The following is a 23,492-nucleotide window of genomic DNA, read 5'->3' as shown; positions in this document are numbered from 1 at the left end:
TAAAAAAAAAAAAAAAAGAGTCGCTCTGCGCATGAGCTGGAGGAAGGGCGGGGCCAGGGCGGAACTTCCGAGGCACAGTTCTCCATCTATTGGTTGAGAAGGCTACGGCAGCCTGGTCACCTGGCCAGAACCGGAAGCGGGGGTTATAAAGTAAAGGAAGCTGAATCTCCCAGGGTTTTCGTGTCGGTTTTGCTCCGCCGCCACTGTGAACCCAGATTCGAAGCTGTCCCCAGGCCGAACTTTGCCTTCGCCATGGCGCTCAGCGATGCAGACGTACAGAAGCAGGTGAGGGCCGGGTTGGGTGTCGCGCAGCCGCAATACCGTCCGGAGGGCTGTGTTGACGTTTGCTGTAGCCGAGCTGGGTCTTCGGTGGCCCGGGTTGAGCGGGGGAGCCCCTCAGTCCGCGACACTCTGCCGCGGGTAATTTGTGCCGGGATGGTTCGCAGACCCAGGGCAGAGGGCCGTGCACCGCATCTCACGTGACTGCTGGTCTCCTGCTTCCACTTGCCTGTCACAGAGCCTGCCGCTGACTGCCTCCCAGCTCGGCAACCTCCCTTTTCCTGGCGTCCTCACGCTTAATCCGGCAGAGTTTTGTGCAGAAGTTGAAAGTAGTTTTCTCTTTTACTAGATTTATTTTTCAACCTGAAGCGTTGTCCCACGATATATTACAGGAAAGAGACTGGGGGAAAGAGCAGCTTGCGTTTTGAGGATCTTCGTTGTGTAAATCGGGGTTATACATCTCGAGACGTTATCATGAACCTAAGGTGTACATCGAATAAGAAAGCCTTATTTATTTATTTATTTATTATTTTTATTTATATGAGTACATGGTAGCTGTCTTTATACACACACCAGAAGAGTGCATCGATCCCATTACAGATAGTTGTGAACCACCGTTTGGTTGTTGGGAATTGAACTCAGGACCTCTGGTCCGCTGAGCCATCTCTCCAGCCTGAGAAAGCCTTTTCTGATTGCACTTATAAGCTACAGAAATGAGTTAGAGTTTATGAAAAATATTACTTAAATCATGAGTTAGGTCAGGGTCTCCTGAAGTCCAGGCTGGTGTACAATCTTTTTAACTGAGAATGGGTTTGACCTCTTGATTTTCTCCCTCTCTCTCTATTTCTGTCTCTGTCTCTAATATACGTTGGTGATTTGACTTGCTTGTATGTCTGAGTTGAGAGTGCCAGATCCCCTGGAACAAGAGTTACAAGACAATTGTGAGCTGTCATGTGGATGCTGGGAATTGAACCCTGGGCCCTCTGGAAGGGCAGCCAGTGCTCTTAATGGTAACCACTGAGCCATATCTCAGGCCTCCCTTTTTTTGTTTTTTTCTTTTCCAAGACAGTATTTTTTTTTTTTAATGTAACTCTGGAACCTGCTCTGTAGACTAGGCTGACTTTGAACTCAAAGAGATCCTGCCTCTGCCTCCTGAGTGCTGGCCGATGGCCTCTTGATTCTTACACCATTTCTCTTGAGTGCTAAGATGCTCATTGTTTTGTACATAACCTTTTAAGTGCATATAATCATTTTGGGGAAATCTATTTAGTATTTTAAATGTGCTGTACATTGAAGTTTTTAAATATTAGGAATATTATAATTCTAGTTGTGTGTAGTCCTAGATGCTTCAGAAGTAGTCCGAATCATGATTTCAGGCCAGCTGGGCTTCAGAACCGGACTTTAGATTCTAAATTCAATCAAAATAAAGGAGCATTATAAAGCACAGCCTGGGGATAAGGGAGACACAAGGTGCTGACAGTAGCTACAAGGGAAAAGTGCTTGTATTGCCCCGGATAACAGGTCTCCTGGGACTGCATTTAGTAGTCACATTACCATGGGCTTTCTTGTCTCTTTTCTTTCCTTCCTTCCTTTCTTTTTTCCATTCTTTCTTTTAGGTTTTTTTCCCCCTTGGTATTTTGAAGTACACTCTTGCTTTGTAGTGCTGGCTAGCCTGGTAATGTGTAACACACTTAATCGCCTGCCTCGGCCTCCCAAGTGCTGGGACTACAGCTCCTCACCCGCATATGAGTTTTCAGAAAAGGAAATTTAAAGCTTCCATTTAATGTCTCCATAGTCTAGAAAACTAAGTTTATTTTTTTTTCTCCAAGAACTAGGAAAACCCTTGAGCTAAAGCACACGTAACTGGCTTGAGAATCTTCCTAGATGAACAGTGTTTTTGTCTTTGATGCTTCTGTCTCTTTGACAAAAATATCTTTCCTTTTTATTTTTAACCAAATATGCATTAAGAATAATAGGGTGGTTCTTCTTCCCTGGGAGAGTGGGTGGAGAAGAAAAAGGGAGCTGTGATGATTGCAGACGGGAAGTAGGGGTGACATCCGTGGTGAAGGGTAAGAGCCTCTACAGCATTTTCACAGAAAACGGGACTTTGGGACATTAATCACTGCCCCGGGTTTTTAGCCTAGGAAAAACTGGGTGCAGTGGAAATGAACAGTGCACTCATGTGCTCTTAGCTTAGCAGTCACAACCCAGGTCCCCACCCCCACCCCCAGTTAGTTCCCTTTCTTCTCCATGTTAGAATGTAGAGGGCAAGGCCTCTACAGGAGAACTACAGTACAGGAACAGGGTAATGTGTTTATCAAGTTCTAGGAATTCCTTTTTTTCATATAAAATGAAAGTAATGAAGAAATCTTGCTTACAGCCCATACCCTCCCTCTCCTATGAGAACAGAGGCCCTTTGGCTGTTCTTTGAGGGTTGTGTTTGTCCTGTGGTGGTAGGGCTCCAACCCAGGTCTTAGTGAACAAGCGGACAATGCTCTGCTAGTGAGCAACACCACAGGCCCAAGGACAATGTGTGCTTTTAGTATATTTCTAGGAGAACATAGTCCAAATGCCAAGCGTATAGTAGGTACTTAAGAAATCTCAGACTCCCCTTTCCTTGTCACTTGTAAATGTTTTTGTTTTTCAGTTTACTGTCTGTCTGGTTTGGTACAGGTAGAGCAGGGCTCAGGTCCTCAACTTAGTGGGCAGGCACTGAGCCATAAACTCCCTTCCCTTCACTCAACATTTGTTTTTGGTTTTGTTTTTTAAAATCCAGACAGTATGGTCATTTATTATATCAGATTTTCTAAGGGATCAGACTCCTAACAGCAGAGAGGAGAAAAAGCATTTTAAAGGACTGGGTTTTTTTGCCCCCTAGCTCGGGGTGGAGTTAAATGTCCGTGAGGGTTGACTCATTTCTTAGACTCCTTGGTTGACTGTAAACAGGCTCCTGCCTGACTTTAAATGAGTGTCTTTGCTCTAAGCTAGGCGGATCAAGGCAGATCTGTTGCTGAGGTCCAGCACAGCCAAGGATGCAGGTAATACAGGTTTGAGTTGGTTTCACCCAGGGAAACTGAATACATCTTGGAACATTTATAAACACCGATCACTTTGTGAAACTATGTATGTCTGTGCATTTGAGACTGGCTTCACTCTGCAGTCAGGCTGGCTCGCTGATTTACCTGCCTCTGTTCCCTGTGCAGGGATTACAGGCATGTGCTGCCATGTCGAACTTTTAAAATACTTTTAAAATAACATTTTATTTCTGTCTTAGGATTTTTATTGCTGTGATAAACACCATGACTAAAAGCAACTTGGAGAGGACTTTATTTCAATTACACTCACACATTCATCTCAGAGGAAGTCAGGACAGGAACTGGAGGCAGAGGCTGAAATAGAGACCATGGAAAAACTGTCTCAGGGTTTGTTCCTCATGGCTTGCTCAGCATGCATTTCTGTATATCCCAGGACCACCTGCCCAGATGTGACACCACCCGCAATGGGCTGAGCCCTCCCATATGAAATCACTAATTAAGAAATGTCATTCAGGCCGGGTGGTGGTGTCACACGCCTTTAATCCCAGCACTTGGGAGGCAGAGGCAGGCAGATTTCTGAGTTCTCTGTGTATCTGAGGGATACACAGAGAAACCCTGTCTCGAAAATACAAAAAAAAAGAAAAAAGAAAAAAAAGAAATGTCATTCAGGCTTGCTTATAGGCCCATCTCATGGGAGACATTTTCTTTCTTTCTTTTTTTTTTTTTAATTGAGACAGGGTTTCTCTGTGTAGTCCTGACTGTCCTGGAACTCACTATGTAGACCAGGCTGCCCTCGAACTCAGAAGGGAGACATTTTCTCAATTGTGGTTCCCTCCTTTTCACAGAGCTCTAGCTTGTGTCATTGTGTCAAGTTGACGGGACAGCTGGCTTATTGGGTAAAGCACCTGAAGGCAAGCCTGATGGTCTGAGTTGAGTTCAATCCCTGGGACACACATGGTAGAAGGAGAGCCCTGACTTCTACAGGTGGTACACCATAAACAAATGGAGAAAGAGAATCCAGATGCTTAGGTGCTTGGTAGAGGGAGTACAAAGTGCCCTGGGAACACAGCAGTGCCAGGTTCAGGAGATGGTTTTAAACTGGGGCCTGAGGTGGTGTTAGCCAGGTGAAGACTGGTTCGGGCAGAAGGTGGGGCATATTTAAACACCCTAAGGTGAGGGGGACCTGAAATGAGCGGCCATGATAGCAGTTGCATCTGAAGAGGCTTCAGTTGGTTTGTTCCGGATGGTGCTTCAGAGGGAAGCAGCAGTCAGGCTTGTGCCTTCTGCAGTCAGCACTGGCCACGTGATCCTGATTGCCTTGGAAGGTGCCTTGTAGACAGGCAGGCCCTGTCATCCTCTTGTGACTACCTAATGACCGTGAAGCTAGATGTCATTGTCTTCTCTTACTGAATTAAACAGTCTCTTTTCTCGTATAGATTAAGCACATGATGGCTTTCATCGAACAAGAAGCCAATGAGAAAGCAGAAGAAATAGATGCAAAGGTGAGATTTTTGTTTTTGTTGTTTTTCTCAACACAAGATTTCTCTTAGTAGCCCTGGCTGTCCTGGAACTGGCTTTGTATGTAGACCAGACAGAGCTCACAGGGATCCTCCTGCCTCTGCCTCCTGAATGCTGGGATTAGAGGCATGTTTCACCACTATCTAAGATGTGTCTTGTTTTTATTATATCATACAAAGGAATTAGTTTCATTATATATATCATACTTATAATTATTATTCTTTTTTTTTTTATACAAAATGTGTTTATTGGGAAGGCTCCCACTCATTTGAATCAGGGGGATTCGGTGCTTCCTCCTGAAGGAGCATCCTTTTGTCAGCCTTGCTTTTCCACTGTAGGCTGGCAGAGGACAGTGGAGCAGCCAACACACAAGACGACTGTTGTGCATGGCTAAAGACCATGGTGATTTTCTAGCATCCTGGGCATTTCACATCCATAAAGTAGGAACTGGGGCTCTGCACCAGGGGCTTTTTCTTGTGTTTCCTCTTCTCTGGAGAGGGATGAAGGAGATCCTTTGTGAGAGGCATGTTCTTGTAGGGAGGTTGTCACCGCCAGAGAGGCCATACTTAAGATTTACTTTTTGGGGTTAGAGAGATGATGGCTCAGCAGTTAAGACTACCAGCTGCTCTTTCAGAGGTCCTGAGTTCACTTCTCAGCACCCACATGGTAACTCACAGTCACACCCTCATACAGACATACATGCAGGCAAAACACCAATGCACATAAAAATGAATAAATCTTTTAAAAAAGAAGAGAGTCTTTTAAGAAAAGGTTTACTTATTTGTGTGTGTGTGTGTACATGTGCGTGTACATACGTGCGCTCTCGAGACTACACGAGTTTAATTGGCACCATATACATGCAGGTATCCTTGGAGTCCAGAGGCTGCTGGGTCCCCTGGAGCTGGAGATAGAGAAGGTTGAAAGCTGACTACATGGGTGCTCAGACCTGAGCCCAGGTCCTCTGTAGAGGAACGCATGCTTAACAACTCAGTCATCACTCCAGTGTCACTTAGATTTTTTTCTAACTGCATTTTTGTTGGTGGGAGGACTGTGTGGAGCACAGAGAATAACTTGCCAGAGTTAGTTTTCTCCTTCTGCCATGTGGGTCCCTGGATTCTCCCACCTTTTTTTTTCTCCTTTTTTCAGGGTGTCACTCTCTCAGGCTGGCCTCTAGCTCCGCAATGTGGTCAAAACTGCCCTTGAACTTGACTCCCATGTCCCAAGTACTGGCATTGTAGCTGTATACCTATCTTAGCTGTCTTCTGGGACTGAGTGACATTCGTGCAAGCACTCTACCAAATGGCTAGACCTTTCCCTAGCTGGAGAGATGGTTCAGCTGCAGAGAGCACTTACTGCTCATCCAGAGGACCTGAGGTGGTTCTCCGCATCCATAATAGGCAGCTCACAACTGTAACTATAACTCCAACTTGAGGATGCTTCTCAGATACCTACTCCAAGCCCTGAATAATTAAGTCAGTAACCTTTCTTTTTTGTTTGTTTGTTTTTCAAGACAGTGTTTCTCTGTATACCCCTGGCTGTCCTGGAACTCACTCTGTAGACCAGGCTGCCAGTAACCTTTCTGAAGTCATAATTCTATTGTTCTTATATTTAAGATAGGGTTTCATATGCCATAGGCTATAGGCTGACCTTGTATTTCTATGTAGGTTAAGATGCTTTGAAATTTAAAAACAATTTATTTTTATTTTTATTTTTATGTATGTGAGTACACTGTAGCTGTCTTCGGACATACCAGAAGAGGGCATTGGATCCCACTACGGTTGGTTGTGAGCGACCACGTGGTTGCTGGGAATTGAACTCAGGACCTCTGGAAGAGCAGTCAGTGCTCTTAACACTGAGCCATCTCTCCAGCCCCTTAAAAACAATTTTTGTTGTTGTTGTTGTTTGGTTTTTTTGAGACAGGGTTCCTCTGTGTAGTCCTGGCTGTCCTGAAACTTCCTCTGTAGACCAGGCTGGCTTCGAACTCAGAGATCCGCCTGCCTCTTCTTCCCAAATGCTTGGATTAAAGGCGTGCGCCACCACTGCCCAGCTAAAAACAATTTTTACACTTATTTATTATGCACATACATGCTCATGCATTGTATTTTTTAAATAAAACAAAAAGCACAAGAAATACTTACATACAAAGATATGTGGGTATGCACACACACACAAAAAAAAAAAACCCATAAAAACAAATTAAGAACAAAGGACATGTAATGTTAAAAAGAATGCCCAAAGTATCGTGAGACAAAATATCTCCACAGGTGCCAGTTTGTTTTGTGTTGACCATCTATGCCAGGAATGAGGCCTCCCTTAAGTCTGGTTTGAATAACCCCGTGAAATGCTGTCTTAGTCAGGGTTTTATTGCTGAGAAGGGACATCATGACCATGCCAGCTCTTATAAAGGAAAACATTTAACTGGGGCCGGCTTACAGTTCAGAGGTTTAGTCCATTGTCATCATGGCGAGGTATGGTGGCATGCAGACAGACACGGTGCTGGAGGGGAGCTGAGAGTTCGACATGTGCATCTGAAGGCAGCAGGAAGAGGCGCTTGAGCCACTGGGCCTGGCCTGAGCTCCCAAAACCTCAAGCTCACCACCCCCAGTGGCACACTTCCTCCAACAAGGCCACACCTCCAATAATGCCGCTTCCTGTGACTCTCTGTAGGGCCTATTTTCATTCAGACCACCACAGACTCCATTGGAGAAAACTGATTTTTTTCCTTTGTGAGTTGTTGTCAATTGGGAGATAACTTCTGGCATAGGGATGGGAGCTTGTGTTTCCTTCCACTGGCTTAGACCTCTGCAGGTGGCCGCAGTCTTTGTGAGCTTACGTATGGCAGTCCTGTTGATCTAGAAGGCCTTGTTTCCTTGGTGTCTTCCCTCCCTCTGGCCTCACCCACCTCCTCTTCCACAGGGTTTCCTGGATCCTGAGGGGAGGGGGTTGATGAAGACATTCCATTTAGGACTGAGTGTTCCAAGGTCTCTCTCTGCACATTGTCCAGCTGCGGGTCTCTGTACTCATTCCCTCTCCTACACGAGAGCCACTGACCTGGTTGCTAGCCGCTGTGGCCACTCCCTGCACATTGTGCTCCTGCACGTGTATTGTGTAGTATTTGTGTGGAAAGTCAGAGCACAGCTCTCCTTTACCATGTTGGTCCTTAGGATGGAACTCAGGTTGTCAGATGTCGGTACCTCTGCCAACCTGCTAAGCCATCTCCCTAGCCTAGTCTTCAAATTTGTGTTTGTTGTTGTTTTTTAAGACAAGGTCTCAATATGTAGACTAGGTTGGCCTCACACTCAGATATCTGCCTGCCTTTGCCCCTGAGTTTGGGGACTAAAGGTGTGTGCTACCTCATTCAGTTATGGAGTCATTTTTCATTTTCTTTTCTTTCTTTCTTTTTTTTTTTTAAAGATTTATGTATTTATCTTTTATGAGTACACTATAGCTGTCTTCAGACACACCAGAAGAGGGCATCAGATTGCAGATGGTTGTAAGCCACCATGTGGTTGCTGGGAATTGAACTCAGGACCTCTGAAAGAGCAGTCAGTGCTCTTAGCCACTGAGCCATCTCTTCAGCCCCCAGTTATAGAGTCTCATCAACATTTGATTCACTACCAAGAGCACTTAAAGGAATCTGTGGTAGCACGTTCCTGAAATCCCAGCATTTAGGAAGTAGGAGCAGGAGAATTCAAGGCCAGCCTAAGCTTTGTTAGTATCAGACTCAAACAAAACAAAATTGATAATCTCAGTACCGTCTGAAGATAGAGCCAGGAGCCCACATGTTGATGACCAGGAAAAGAAAATACTCATAAGCAATGGCAGATGTAAATTCTAACTTTAGAAGGACCATCAGGGTTGGAGAGCCAGCTCGTTGGTAAGAGCACTGCTGTTGTTACCAAGGACCGGAGTTTGCTTCCAGCACCTGTACTAACGGCTCGGGGCTACCTGCAACTTTAGCCCCAGAGGATCTAATATCGTCTTCTGGCCTCCATAAGCACATGCAAACACATGGCATACACATTTAAAAAAACAAGCCACCAGGCGGTGGTGGCACACGCTTTTAATCCCAGCACTTGGGAGGCAGAAGCAGGCGGATCTCTGTGAGTTTGAAGCCAACCTGGTCTGCAGAAAGAGAGATCCAGCTAGAGCTATATAGAGGAACCCTGTATCAAAAAAAATGAGAACAAAACAAAACAAAAAAAAAACCCCAAGTAGTCTTTGAGAAGAGTATTTGCAATCGATTTTCTGTTTCAGATCAGGGCTAAGTGAACATCAAATGTATTCCTGGATCCTGGGAGCTCCACATAAAAGGGTCAGCCGGGTCCAGGGTAATCAAGTATGTTAATTCTTCATAGGCAGAAGAAGAGTTCAACATTGAGAAAGGTCGTCTTGTGCAAACCCAAAGATTGAAGATTATGGAATACTATGAGAAGAAAGAAAAGCAGATTGAGCAGCAGAAGAAAATGTAAGTAGATGATGGTTAGTGCACGAAACTAAAGAAACTAGGTTGTAGCCCAGACTGGCCTGAACTTGCTGATCCTCCTGACAGGCACACACCACCGTAAGTGACTTATGCAGTGCTTGGGGGTCAGAACCAGGGCCTGGTGTCATCCGTATGCTCTGCCTACCCGCTGAGCTATGTCCTCAGTCATTAAGTCAATGAAACAAAGCCACAGGGAGTAAGTAGTTCAGTGGGACAGTGCTTGCTTGCCCTATGCAGGCCCAGATTCCATTCCCTGAGATCTGCTTGTCACCCAAAGGAAAGTTCAAAATGCTGGAGACAAGAGAGAACACTGTGGAATAGAAACCTTAGCTGGGGCTGGGCAGAGGTGGCGCACACCTTTAATCCCAGCACTTGGGAGGCAGAGGCAGGCAGACTTCTGAGTTCAAGGCCAGCCTGGTCTACAGAGTGAGTCCCAGGACAGCCAGGGCTACGTAGGGCAGGGGGGGTCACAAGTTCACAAATGGCAAGAACAAACAGGGTCCACAGGTAGACCTTATCCCCAAAGCAAAGAGAAAGAAAGCTGGGCATGTGGTGCACCCCTGCAATCCAGCAGAGGCAGATCTCGGAGTTCCGGGCGAGCCAGAGCTACACAGTGAGATCTTGTCTCAAAAGCAAGAACAAAACTGCTGCGGGAACACGAAACCTCACAGGGTTACCTGAAGGTTGTTTATTGCTTATCAAAGGTCCTTTGCTCTAACATGGAAAGTTGTGTGTTTTCCTGTAGTCATTGTTTTTTATGTTGTGTTGATATTCTTCCATCCCCTTTTATAGTCAAATGTCCAACTTGATGAATCAAGCAAGACTCAAAGTCCTCAGAGCAAGAGATGACCTCATCACTGTGAGTAGCTCCGAGTAGTTGAGAAACTGCAAAATGCTTATTCACTTGCTCACTAGGTAACATTTACAAATAATAGATGTTTTGTTGCTTTTGTGTTTGGTTGGGTTGGCGGTTTTGGTTTGCTTGCTTGCATTTGTGAAAGTGTCTCAATATGCAGGTGGCCTAAACCTTGACCTTCTAGTCTGGGTCCTAGTACAGGGTTACAAGCATCTGCCACTATGCTCAGGTTTCGGGGAATTTTTAGAGAAAATAACATTCGTTCAGCAGATCATGGTACTAGATATTAAGAACAGACAGGCATGCTAGCAGTCTGGCTTTGAGTTTGCCGAACTCTAAGCCAATGGTATATAAAATGGGATTAGATCATACAGCAAGAAGCAAGCCATAGAGTACATGAGGGAGGGGCTGAACACAGGGCCATGGATGTGAGACCAAGAGCCAGGCCTGCTCTCAAATTAAAAAAAAAATTAATCCCTTTAATCTCAGCACTCAAGAGGCAGAGGCAGGCAGATCTCTTGAGTTCCAGGACAGCCAGGACTACACAGAGAAACCCTGTCTCTCAAAAAAAAAAAAAAAAAAGTTTTTAGTGGGCAGCATCACAGTGTGTGTAGTATGAGATGAGAGAGTGTAGGCTCCATTTAACAAGAAAACTGTCATTCAGAAAGTATTATGGCCTTCAGGGAAGAACATGCATGGAAAGGGAGCACGGAGCTCAGCAGTGAGGGTTAGAGCCTGGCAGGATGTGTCGGGTGTGGAAGCCTTGGTTTGGTTTTTCGAGACAGTGTTTCTCTATGTAGCCCTAGCTGTCATGGAACTTGCTCTGTAGATCAGGCTGGCTTGGACTCACTAAGCTCCACCTGCCTCTCCCTCCCAAGTGCTGGGATTAAAGGTGTGTATGTGCCTGGCTGTCTTTGTTTTAGACAAGGTGCCAGTAGCTTGGAATCTGGAACTCGCTATGTAGTTGAGTGAGGCTCTGGACTCCTGATCATCCTTTCTCTGACCCGGCAATGCAAGCATAAACCACCATGCCAGCTCTGAGATTCAGCAGTCCTTCTTCCCCTTCTGGATTGGAATTGCAGGCGTGTAGATCTTTCCAGGTTTCTGGGTCAAGCAGATCTAGCTGAACTCTCTAAGAACAAGAATGGTGCTTCTTTCCCACCACCACAGTCACATATGTTAGTGTGTGTTTAGTGAAAACCTAGCAGTGGGATGTGAGGTGAGGACATGAGCTGAATAGGCGGCTGTAAAGTAGATGTAACATGGAACAGGGATGGAATGTAGACGTAACACATTTTTTTCCCACTTTTTGTAGGATCTGCTAAATGAGGCAAAACAGAGACTCAGCAAGGTGGTAAAAGATACGACCAGGTACCAAGTGCTGCTGGATGGGCTGGTCCTCCAGGTATGCCTGTATGCCTAGTCCGCCATGTACAGCTGCAGTTCTGAGGCCTTTAAACCTGCCTGCAGTTTTAAAGTTTCCCACATTGATTTGACCTTTAAAATGCTTGGCTTTAACCTCATATTTAGTGCTGAGAACATAGTTCGATGGTAAAGGCAGAATGCTTGCTTCAAGCAGTTGTTTGCCCCTGGGTTATAATCCCGTTATTTTACTCTTGTTAATCCAGAGTGTTCGTCCTCGGTCTGGCTAATAGAACTCCATTGGCATTTCGTTGACCATCTCTGGTTCCAGTGTGTGTCTAGTGTTAATACCAGGCTGTGTTCTCCATGTTCTTGTGCTGCCTGTTGTCTTCACAGAGCTTCCCGGGTGACACTGGAAAGAACTACAGGACACTGCTGTGCTGTATTTTCCACTATAGACTCTGATTGCTTTTTACAGGGCTTGTACCAGCTGTTGGAGCCTCGAATGATTGTGCGTTGCAGAAAACAAGATTTCCCTTTGGTGAAGGTAAAAAACCTTTGTTAATATAATATATTAGTGCTGGGCGGTAGTGGCACATGCCTTTAATCCCAGCATTTGGGAGGCAGAGGCAGGAGGATTTCTGAGTTCGAGGCCAGCCTGGTCTACAGAGTGAGTTCCAGTATAGCCAGGGCTACACAGAGAAACCCTGTCTCAAAAAAACAAACCAAACCAATATATATATATTATATATATATTATATATATATAATATATATATATATTAGCAGTAGTTGTTGTTGAGCAAAGGGGGGCAGAGTGTCAAGAGATAGATTCCGTAGGTAGAGTAAATCACTAAGGGAAGTCAGGGCAGGGACTAATGCAGAGGCTGTGGAGGAGTGCTGCTCACTGGCTTGATCACCCTCCCTTTTCTTTTGAAACAGGGTCTCATTATGTATCTATTCCTGGCTGATCCTGAACTTGCTATGTAAAGTAGGCTGGCCTTGAATTCAGAGAGATCCTGTTACCTCTGAATCTAGCTGGAATTAGAGGCATGTGTCACCACACCCGGCTTTTACCTGCTTTCTTCTAGAGCTCGGGACCACCAGCCCATGGGTGGCAGCACCCACAATAGGCTGAACCCTCCCACATCAACCACTAATTAAGAAAATGCCTTACAGACATTCTTACAGGACAATCTTGTGGGGACATTTTCCCATTTGATAGTCTTCTTCCCCAAGGACTTTAGCTTGTGTCAAGTTGACATAAAACTCACCAAGACAGTGATATATAATAATACCCAGTATATAAAATAGACTGGGCACAGGCAACATGGCTCAGCAGGAAAGCTGCAGAAGGATAGAGCTAACTCCTGCAAGCTCTCCTCTGACCTCTGTGCACACGCAAATAAATACTGTAAAAACAAAAGTTTTAAAGTAGTCTACAGGGCTGGAGAGATGCTCAGCAGTTAAGAGTACTAACTGCTCTTCCAGAGGACCTGAGTTCAATTCCCAGCACCCACATGGTGGCTTAGGACCATCTATAATGGCATCTGATACCCTCTTCTGCTGTGTCTGAAAATAGTGACAGTAGACTCATACATCTTTAAAAGTAGTCCACTTTTCACTTGTTTATTCTCTGTAACAGTATCATCTTCTATCTTTCTGGGGCTTCCTATGTAGACCAGGCTGGCTCCAAACTTACCTGGCTCCCAGGTGTGTCACAGTGCCAGGCCCTCACCTTTTTACTTGAGATTTTTGAACCTGGAAGTTTGCATTTATTATTGCTCCTATAGAGCAGCCACAGTTGAGAAGTAGTGATGTGGCAGGCCGTGCTTAGCATTGAGACTCACAACCATCGGTCTCTGAAGTGGCTGCTGTGAGCCCGAATGAATGCCTAAGGAAGTCCCATCTGCTGGGTTTTTTGAAGAAGGGCCATACAGTTTTTAGGTGGCTGTGTTCTACGGACCCGCCCACAATGCACAGAAGTTCTCATATCTTTTCATACTCTTTCAATACTTTAATTAAAATTTTTTTATGCATATGGGTATCCTGCCTGCATGTATGTCTGTGCACCACCTGTGTGCCTAGTGTCCTCCAGGCCTGAATGGGGTGGTGGGTTCTCTGTGCACCACCTGTGTGCCTAGTGTCCTCCAGGCCTGAATGGGGTGGTGGGTTCTCTGTGTACCACCTGTGTGCCTAGTGTCCTCCAGACCTGAATGGGGTGGTGGGTTCTCTCTGTATCACCTGTGTGCCTAGTGTCCTCCAGGCCTGAATGGGGTGGTGGGTTCTCTGCATCTGGACTTAAATGGTTGTGAGCTGCCTGTGGGTTCTGGCAATCATATCCCAGTCTTCTGAAAGAGCCTTTGCTCTTAATCTAACCAGCTCTCCAGCCAAGTGAACTCTTTATAGTAGCTGTCGTAAGGGCAGCGAAGCCTCTCTTAGTAAGAGATGCCACCTTCACTTCCGAAGCTGCCACATCCCCACCCCCACCCCCACCATGCAGCTGATAGCACACTGTCTGCTGGCCACACCTCACACCTGAGCTCTGTGGTGCTGACCCTGGAGTCCCTGGGATGTCCATTCCGGTGCCAGGCCCATTGACTTCATAGAGGAACTGTGTGTCGTCGTCGTTGTCCCCCTCCCCCCCCCCGGGCTGTGCAGACTCTCATCTGTGCAGACTCTCATCTTCTCCCTCTTCCTCAGGAAATGTTGTTAGGACCTCGGCAGCAAGGCTTGCTTTTACTTGAAAATCTTTCATTGTTTTCTGTTTGCTTTTTTCCCCTCAGGCTGCAGTACAGAAAGCAATCCCTATGTATAAAATTGCCACCAAAAAGGATGTTGATGTCCAAATTGACCAGGAGGCCTACCTGCCTGAGGAGATGTAAGAATCTTTCTCTTAGATCTGCTTCTTGCTCTGGGAACGGCCTTGGTGCTGAGCTTTTAGAAACTGTTTTTGTTGTTGTTACTATTTGGGGGAGGGGGACGGGCAGTTGATTTCTATTGCTGCAGCAGTATGACGAAGAACAAGTTGAGGAAACGGTTTATTTGGCCTACACTTCCAGATCACAATCCATCATTGGAGTCAGGACAGGAACTTAAGCAGGGCAGGAACCTGGAGGGAGGAGCTGATGTGGAGGCCTGGAGGGCTGCTGCTTCCTGACTTGCTCCTTATGGCTTGCTCAGCCTGCTTTCTTATAGAACTCAGTCCACCCCTGCAGGGGTGGCACTACCCACCATGGTTGGGCCCTCCCCCATTGATCACTAATTGAGAAAATGCCTTATAGCTGGATCTTATGGAGGCATTTCCTCACCTGGGGCTCCTTCCTCTCTGCTGGCTCTAGTTGTATCAGCTTGACACACACTCAGCCAGTACAGTGGGAAAGCCCATCCTGGATTTAATCCCTCGCCCTGACTGAGAACATTTTTCTTGGGTGAGGTCTTTGAGGCAAGAGAAAGGTGTGGCTGTATTCTCCAGGTGCCTGGGTCTGTTTTCCTGTCATTACCTCAAGCTGGTCTTGAGGTCAGGGTGGCAACACTTTGTGCGTGGGAGTGTGGAACATAATCCTAGCAGCTGTTGGAAATTAGCATCGATGCCCAGAGCTTTCTGTCTGATGTCACATTGCTACCACTGCCTAACGTGGAGCAGTATCTTGGGAAACTTTGAACTAAATGGAAAGAACACGAGGCTTGGGGATGTGAAATGGTTGAGAACATTGGCTGTCAAGGTTAGATTTGTGAGTTTGGGCTTTTGTTTCGTTTCATGCTACACCAGGTAGAACCGGGATGTCATGAAATCATGAGTCAGATGCGGGTTTGCTTTACTCTGCCACGGGCTGTCTGAGTGGTGTTGCAACACTTACTTCATCTCACTAAGTCTTGACTTTAGTTTTGGTTCTTTTGTTTTTGTTTTTCTGGTGGTGAGAGGAGGAGACAGGATTTCATTCTGTAGACCAGGTTGGTTTTGTTTGCAGCAGTCTGAAATCAGGAGACTGGGATCACAGGCATGGCTCACCATGCCCAGCTGACTTCATTAAATTGAAGCAATTCAAATGAGATCATGTCTAGGCAGTGCTCAGTGGTGCTGATGTGCTGTGGAAACTGAACGGGCAGTGCAGACATCAGGACGGGCTGGCTGATCCTTCCTGGGGCCTTGTTTGAGTTTCAGAGAGCAGAATAGCAGTGGAATGGACTGGGGTGCAGCTCCATAGCTGAGGTGTGCATAGCAGGTATGAGACTGAGTCCCATCATCAGCTCCAAAGGGAGAGAAAGTGCCGATGCTTCCCATTGCGTAGTACCTTCAAGTCTAAGACTGCACTACCATAGCCAGATACACTAATATAAAAGCTGGGCATGGGCGCACTTGCCTGTAATCACAGTACTTGGGATGCTGTAGCAAAAGATTGTCAGGAGTTCATGGCCAGCCACATGGAGATGCACATCCTGCCAGCTATGCAGCTGCCAGCCTGGGCAACATAACTACACCTTGTTTGAAAACAGAAAACAAAAATTGGGAATTTTCATGCTATGCAAGATAAATAGGTCAAGATCTGCTAGTTTCTGCCAGATGAGAGGAGACAAGCAGTTCTTGTCTGCAGAATGCATGGATTAAATGTTGTTTGCAGAACTTTTTTCGGTTTAGAATTACAGTTAAGAGATTGCAGACTTACTGTTTTGGGTTGAGTGGTATTTGTTTAGTGTGGTTAATACTCCTTTCCCAGTTTCTCAGTTGGCATTCCCACTACATCTCGTTGTACATAAGACGCAGACGTTACTGGGAAGGTTAGCCAGCCATAAAGAGCTGTGGCTCATCAGAGCGCTCTGTGTGCTCAGGAGGCTGAGGCAGGATAGACAAAGCTCATTACTTCCCAGCCCTGGCTCCAACCGATGATAAAGTGTCTGAGCCAGTTTGAACTATCCAGGGAGACCCTGTCTTAAAACACAGAAGCAAAGAGAAAAAAGCTGACATCAGTGCTTGTTTGCTAAGGTGGTTTTTGCTTATCTCACCCCTACTGTCCTCACATTCCCCCACAAAACACCTCCAGAACTCAGGATCTCAGCAGAGCAGCATCTTTAGTGCTGTGGAGACTGGAGAGAAAAGAGGGAGGCACAGAAAGGGGAAGATGGGTACAGCTTGGCCATCATCCCAAAACATCCCAAGGAGAAAGTTCAAATCCTTTCCCAACCTGTGCATAATGGCACATGCCTATAATCTCAACAAAGGCAGGAGGATTTAGATGTTAAGTCCTAGGCTAGCCTGGGCTACCTAGTGAGGGGTTGTCTCAAACAGTATCTGGGCCCTTGTCTGATAGTCCATTTGTCTTGGTAACTGACAGAACTGGTCATTTGTAGGTGAATCTTGTTCCCCATGGTTCCTTTTTTTTTTTTTTTTTTAATTTTTAAAATTTTTACTTATTTATTTTTAAAGATGTATTTATTTATTTTATGTAAGTATACTGTAACTGTCTTCAGACACACCAGAAGAGGGCATCAGATCTCATTACAGATGGTTGTGAGCCACCATGTGGTTGTTGGGATTTGAACTCAGGACCTTCTGAAGAGTAGTCAGTGCTCTTAACTGCTGAGCCATCTCTCCAGCTCCCCCCGCCCCACCAATGGTTCCTTGAAATACAGTTGCCCTGTGTAAGCCTCTTGAGTGCCAGTAGGCCTTGAAGAGTGTGGTGACACGTGAGGGTGGCTAGAGGCAGCCAGTGGGCAGTCAAGCATGTTGAGTCACTGTCCTTCCTATGTCAGCAGCATCAGGTGCCACCTCTCCAGTAGGCTGCCTGTTGACTCATAGCCAAGAGAATTGAAGCTGGTTTCCACCATGCTGGCTAGGGCTGGCTAGAATTGAACAGCATGCTGTAACCCCATGGCTGTGCTCAGCAGTCACTGTAACCTGTGTGAGAGCACTCTTAAGTTCTCTCTGAGGCTGCGGAATTAGTGTTGCCCTGTCATACACTTTACATGCCTAGACTGTCTTGTGCTGAGGGAGTACGTTAAGTGTCATGGGTGTACATCTCAAGCCCATGACTTTACTTTCTGTGTTCTCTGTAGAGCTGGTGGAGTTGAGATCTATAATGGGGATCGCAAGATAAAGGTTTCCAACACCCTGGAAAGCCGACTGGACCTAATAGCCCAGCAGGTGAGTGCATGCTCTGGTTCCCGTAGAGAACTCAGGCCCTTCAAAGTGACTGCAAGGCTGCTGGTCTTCATGTCTCCACATTTTCACACTGAACCCAAGGATTCAAGCCTAAAATGCTGGGTCATCTTCTAGGCATGATGGTCAACAGTTTGTTAACTTCCTTTTTTTTTTTTTTGTTTTTCGAGACAGGGTTTCTCTGTGTAGCCCAGGCTGTCCTGGAACTCAGAAATCTGCCTGCCTCTGCCTCCCAAGTGCTGGGATTAAAGGTGTCTGCCACCACTGCCTGGCCTGGCTTGACTTTCTTAATCCCTGATTTAGGAGTTTAGCTTCTACCGGGTGTGGTGGTGTATGCCTAGAGTCAGGCAGATCTCTGTGAGTTTGAGGACAGCCAGGGATACACAGAGAAACCCTGTCTAGAAAAAAAATACACATACAAATAAAGAGTAGTTTAGCCAGATGCAGCAGCTTTGCTGCTGGGAGGTGGAGTGGGATTACGGTGAGGCCGGGCTGAGCTGCGGGTTGGGACCTTGTCTCCCAGAAAGTGCAGTATGTTGAAATAAAGTGCTTGTCTTGTAGTCAGAGCACTTCCCTGTGTCATCTTCAGGTGACCTAGAGCTAGTCAGCCCTCAGTGGTAGCAAGTCCTCACGTGGGTAGTTAGTGGGCAGGTAAGGAGCTCAATGAGTAAAGTCCTTCCTCATAAGCTTGAGGACCTGAGGTCTCCTGAGAGGCTTCATCCAGCAGCAGCAGATGCAGAGACTCACAGCTAAACATCAGCAGGAGCTTGGGGAGTCTTGGAGTTGGGGGATAGGAGTGAGCAAGCTGGAGGTGTCAAAGACACCACAAGACCTACAGAGTTAACCAGCCTGAGACCATGAGGACCAGAGTGTGTCCACCCACCAGGGAGCATGCAGGAACTGGACAAATGTGCAGCTTGGTCTTCATGTGAGTCCCCTAATAAGTGGAGGGGACTGACTGTCTTGGTCTCTGTTCCCTGCCATTGGATCCCTTTCCCCTACCTGGATGGCCTCGTTAGGCCTCAGTGGGAGAGAATGTGCCTAGTCCATGTGGGACTAGATATTCCAGGGTGGAGTGGTAACCAAGTAGGATTCCTGTTCTTTAAGAAGAAGGGGAGAGGTCAGTGGGAGGAGGGATCTGAAAGTTAGTGTGGGCTTGAAAACAGCTACTTGTGATACTCAGGGAGCCTGGAGGTCTGCAAGGGCTTTGACACACAACCACAGGTAGCCTAAGTCCCTTCTGCCACAGTGGGAACTACTTTGACAAGTCCCTGAGCGATGCTGGCTTTTATCTGACCACCAGATCATTGGCTTTCCTGAAACCTAACAAAAGCCAGTGTGGCTAGTCTTAGGGGCAAAGGCCTTGTAACTCTGTCAAAGCTTCAACAGACTCCATCTAAGTGCCCTTTGCAGCCACTCCTGGAAGGGCTTCACACTCAGTGTCACAGGCTGTCACAGGCTGTCACAGTTATGACTTCAGATCTGTCTTTTACCCTGTCCCTTTTGTAAGCAGTAAGCTCATAGTATGACTGGGACTGCTTAAGTGTGTGTGGCACAGTGCAGCAGATAGGACAGGTCTGATATGTTTAGCTCAATGTCCTTTCCCCTCATGGTGTTTAATATTGTCTACAAGTTCCCTGACCGGGGTCCTTATTTACTGACTTCTTTACAGATGATGCCAGAAGTCCGCGGAGCCTTGTTTGGTGCAAATGCCAATAGGAAGTTTCTGGACTGAGCCTCGGGAGGTGCCCTTTCTCCCACGCTGTTCTCCTGGAGAAGCAGATGATCTGTGTGGCTTCCACTTTCTGTTCTAATACTGGTAATCATTGGACACCCTCTACAGCTAATGCCCTTGGCTTAGTGTCAACAGCAGGGCCACTGGTGTGGGCAAGAACCCAGCCCCAGCTCATCCGACACCACTACTGTGCACTGGGTTTGCAGCAGGACGGGAGGGGTCAGATGTGCTGCACGGCCCCACTAAGGACCAGTTCTTTCCCTGTCCTGCTCTAGTCTAGAGTGAGTTGTGCATGCTGTCCCTGCTCTTTCGGCATAAGGTGCATGTGGGACTCCAGGAACACTAGCTTCACTGTCACTCGGTCTGTTGTTAGGTCTAGCCTTGTCTGTGAATGTGATTTAAAATCTAAGCCACAAATACTCTTTATTTATTAAAACAAAAGGTTTGTGTGGATTTGGTTGTTGTTCCTTATGTAAGGCCCGAGTTTGTGATTTGAGAGTAACTTCTGTTGGGCACAGTAGCACACATTGGTAGCCCGGGCTGTTGTGGATTAGCCACTCAGAGGCTCCCTCACTAGACTTTCCTGCAGCTCTGTGACCAAATGAATACCACAGCCAGGTGTTCAGCATACCTGTCCTGGAGGCTGGACAGCTTTGTGTGTGGACATGCACCAGGGGTGGGTCCTAGAGCCTCGCAGGGTAACAGATGCTGCACCGCCGAGCCACGCCCTGCAGCTCGTGGCCTGTGCATCATTGGGGTTTTAACTATCTTGTCTTAAAGAGAATAGGCCATTCAGATGGATTGTTTGCATGTACATCTGCCTACTCCCCAGGCCCAAGGTTTAAGTTAGGTGGGACTAATGGAGGCTCTTTTCCATTTTGGAGTTTGGCAGGGTTTCATGCAATATAATGTTTCCTACCCCCACCCCTAGCACCCCTCCCCCGTCCTCAGCTCCTAAGTACTGGGACTATAGGTATGTGCCACCATAAGTTTATATGCTGCTACATGGTGCTGGGCATGAAACCTTCTGCCAACTGACCTGTGTATGCAGCTCTTGTTCCTGTTCTTCAAACAGAACTGTTTTCTTAGGACCTGATATCATTTGTGTGGCATTATTATTCCACTTCTGTAATGGCAGGCTACGGAGGAAGGAATCGAGGTCCATGAGACTTGGCTTCTTGGTGTTGACATGGTCATGAAAGGTCGAAAGAGGCAAAACTCAAGTTTAGGGACTGGAGAGACTGGAGAGATGGCTCAGCAGTTGCCAACACTGCTGCTCTTCCTGAGGACCTGAACTCAGTTCTTAGTGCCTGTGTTTGGCAGCTTCAGGGGATCCAGTGCTCTCTCAGGGTCTCCCAGGAAACTCACATAGACACACATACATGCAAATTAGTAAATAATTATTTTTAAAAAGCCAAACTCTTTCCGTGTAAAATTTCCCCCCAACCAGTCTCCACTCTAGAACAGCAGTTGGAAGATGGTAATGAACTGGGCTGTGGGGGCCTAGAAGCCACGGCTTGGCTCTGCAGAATGACAGTCATCTGCTAAGCTGATTACAGGACAAAGGTCTAACCAGCTTTATTTCAGATCATGTCCCAAAAGCATCTATTAGGAGGGACCTGGGCCATACTCCAGGATGGGTGTCTGGCCACAGCTGCTGAGGTGGCCAGAGTGCCCATTGAGGCTCACTTGACTATTGGTGATGCTCGGGAGGGCACACGGTTCAGCCCAGGTGCCCTTCCGATCTGTTACAGCATCGGGGCTGGGATTGACACTAAACCTCACAGGACGATTCTGTGCCACGCTTGCCTGCAGTGGGAATGTTAGTGAAGGACGGCCCTCTGGCCCTGCACATGGTCCTGCCATAGTACACAAGGTTGATTCTATTGTTAGACATAGGTGATTGGGGCTTCTGAGCATCCCTGGTAGGCTGTACCACAAAGTCTAGTTTTCATAAAGGAGATGGGGGCGCTTAGTAAAATGGCTCATTTCTTCTGAGATAGCACTACAAGTTAAGAGACCATGTACATCAGGAGGGTGGGCATCTTATAACCAGCACTGCACCTAGTTCCCTAGGGCCAGAGGTGACAGCAAGAAGTAACACATCAGACTACTCAAAGCACTTTAAGATGCGCTCTCCGATGCCAATGAAGTAGACACCCTGGGCGATCCCAAAGAGGGGGGCTATGACCAGGGCACGGCAGCCAGCTCCCTTCATGAAGGCTGCTGCTCCCTCATGTGTCCAGAGCTTCCTGTGAAGAAAGGGGAGTTTGGTGGTTGAAGGCTACACTCATATTTACTCAGGACTTTTTGTTGTTGGATTTGGGGAGAAGGTCTCTAGGTATAGCCCAGGCTGTCTCTGGACTACCCCTCAGTCTCCTGAGTGCTAGGCTTATAGGATTACAAACCCTGAGGCGTCAAGCCCACAGCATCTCCACACTTCCTTTGAGACAAGAGCTCACTGTAGTTTAGGCTGGCCCTCTCAGGTGCTAGGCCAAAGACTGGAGCCATTAAACCCCATTTGGCCAAGTATCTGTGGACCTTCTTCAGACTGTACTGTGAGAGGGGAACTACTTAGCAATTCCAGATGGTCTGCCATCTGGTAGGAGTAGTGGGGAGAAGCAGAGACTCTCGGGAGAAGGACAAGCTCTGATTCTCTATAGCATTCTGAGGACTGAGGGGCCTACACATTCCAAGGCAATGGCAAGTCCTGCCAGGAACTGCATCTTGAGCTGGATGGTGGCTCACCTGGCACAGTCGGTGACTCCGCTGTAGGTGTCTTCACCTAGGCCTCTCTTGAGGGTCTGGATTCGAGTCTTCAGAACTGAATGAAGTAGAAGTTAGAACAAGTAACACTCCTGAGCTTGTCTTTCTGCACACCAAGTGGGTTTGCCCTGTGGGACCATCCCCTGTGAGGCCAGTTGTGTGGCTGTGAGGTGAGCAGCCTTCCAGCCTCCCTCTCGCTGGAGAACCTGTGAGGGAGCTGGTGTTGGCCCTGAGCACAGGGGGAACATTTCCTCCTAGGTCCCCCAGGGCTAGCTGTCACATGCAAGACTCAAAAGACCTCTGAGAGTGAGGGGCTGAGTGGTGACAAGGAACACTGGGGACACTTCAGCCTTCCCTTGGGGCCTTTGGTGAGTTTACCCCAGTGGCTGAACACTAAGGTTTTGAGGATTGGGGCTTTCTGTAAGCCTGATTCATAAAGCAGGATGACTCTCTGTAGCTGCCAGCAGCCACTCATAAGAATGGGTTTTCCGGAATGGGGGTCAAGGCCTGAATAATTTGGGGTGCTGGAAATGCGGGAAGGGTTTGTAAAAATTAGACCAACACATGGTGTGCTTTCAGTCCGACATCTTTAGGCCCGGAATCAGGCGGTTGTCCAGTAGCCCCGGAGCTACACTCAGGCGGGCAGGGTAGGGCATAAATATATAGTAGGAAGTACATAAAAACGGCAAAGTTTGGAAACAAAACAGAGAATTCAATGAAAGATCTCCACACCTACCATCCAGAGGGGTGACAGCTACCGCCGCCACAGAACCTGCTGCGCAGCCTGCCACAAAGGAGTGTGTGAAGGGGGCCTTGCCAGAGAGCTCGCTGACCCCAAGTTGGTTCAGGTTTGCAAACAAAGGGAAGTAGATGATGGAGAAGGGAATGTCCCTGAAGAGGAAAGAGATGACACTCTGGGTGACCCTCTCAGCAGCCTCCCCAGGACCCGTGGGGTGTCGCAGATGGGAGAAAAACCCCCATTTGCCAAAGAGGAAGGTCTTTCTCTGTCCAGCTCAGCCCCACCCCGACACACCCACTCACCGCCCCTGTACCCTGCAGAGGAACCAGCTACAGTTCCAGAGGGAAGCAATGTGGTAAGGTGAGACTCTTAAAGGCCTTGGGGTCTGCGCCCAGGAAGAGGGGCTCACCTGAGGAGAGTGGCACCCAGGCCCCTATAGAGACCAGAGAGCCCCTGAGTGCGGAGCAGCTCCTGGGCAATGAGGGTGGCCGATGGGCGCCTGTGGGCAGAAGTCAAGCCAGTGCTGTAGGGCCGGGAGGTGGGCGTGGCTGTGGCGGAGG

The 23,492-nt window shown here is 47.3% G+C and overlaps 2 protein-coding genes and 1 pseudogene across 8 annotated transcripts in view; 1 reads left to right on the top strand and 2 right to left on the bottom strand.

The window, feature by feature from the left end:
• The first annotated feature begins 69 nt into the window (after positions 1–69).
• Positions 70–19,880, top strand: Atp6v1e1 (ATPase H+ transporting V1 subunit E1). The gene is made up of 9 exons (XM_031383237.1): positions 70–285; positions 4,751–4,816; positions 9,191–9,300; positions 10,111–10,177; positions 11,490–11,579; positions 12,015–12,083; positions 14,322–14,416; positions 17,590–17,677; positions 19,365–19,880. The coding sequence occupies exons 1-9, from the start codon at positions 253–255 to the stop codon at positions 19,425–19,427; spliced, it is 681 nt and encodes a 226-aa protein (XP_031239097.1). The 5' UTR covers positions 70–252; the 3' UTR covers positions 19,428–19,880.
• On the bottom strand, positions 5,002–5,359 carry LOC116098457 (annotated as a pseudogene).
• A 928-nt stretch (positions 19,881–20,808) lies between the features above and the next one.
• The window catches only part of Slc25a18 (solute carrier family 25 member 18), a 22,198-nt gene continuing 19,514 nt past the window's right edge, over positions 20,809–23,492 (bottom strand). For all 7 annotated transcript variants that reach the window (XM_031383232.1, XM_031383233.1, XM_031383230.1 and 4 more), the window contains 4 exons: positions 23,342–23,492; positions 22,930–23,084; positions 22,176–22,251; positions 20,809–21,679 (listed from right to left, as the gene is read on the bottom strand). The exon at positions 23,342–23,492 is cut by the window's right edge and continues 15 nt beyond it. In XM_031383232.1, coding sequence (XP_031239092.1) covers positions 21,538–21,679; positions 22,176–22,251; positions 22,930–23,084; positions 23,342–23,492 — 524 coding nt within the window. In that variant the 3' untranslated portion in view covers positions 20,809–21,537. The remainder of the gene's footprint in view (positions 21,680–22,175; positions 22,252–22,929; positions 23,085–23,341) is intronic.

The sequence above is a fragment of the Mastomys coucha genome, unplaced genomic scaffold, assembly GCF_008632895.1.
Source record: "Mastomys coucha isolate ucsf_1 unplaced genomic scaffold, UCSF_Mcou_1 pScaffold20, whole genome shotgun sequence".
In the NCBI taxonomy this organism is placed as follows: domain Eukaryota; kingdom Metazoa; phylum Chordata; class Mammalia; order Rodentia; family Muridae; genus Mastomys; species Mastomys coucha.
This window is presented reverse-complemented; position numbering and strand designations above follow the sequence as displayed.

What these genes read in the sequence shown, in the direction of transcription:
- Atp6v1e1 (XM_031383237.1), top strand. Translation starts at nt 253, where the DNA reads ATGGCGCTCAGCGATGCAGACGTACAGAAGCAG. An exon ending in GCCTACCTGCCTGAGGAGAT is followed by an intron (nt 14,417 to 17,589) that starts GTAAGAATCTTT and finishes TGTTCTCTGTAG; the next exon opens with AGCTGGTGGAGTTGAGATCT. An exon ending in TGGACCTAATAGCCCAGCAG is followed by an intron (nt 17,678 to 19,364) that starts GTGAGTGCATGC and finishes ACTTCTTTACAG; the next exon opens with ATGATGCCAGAAGTCCGCGG.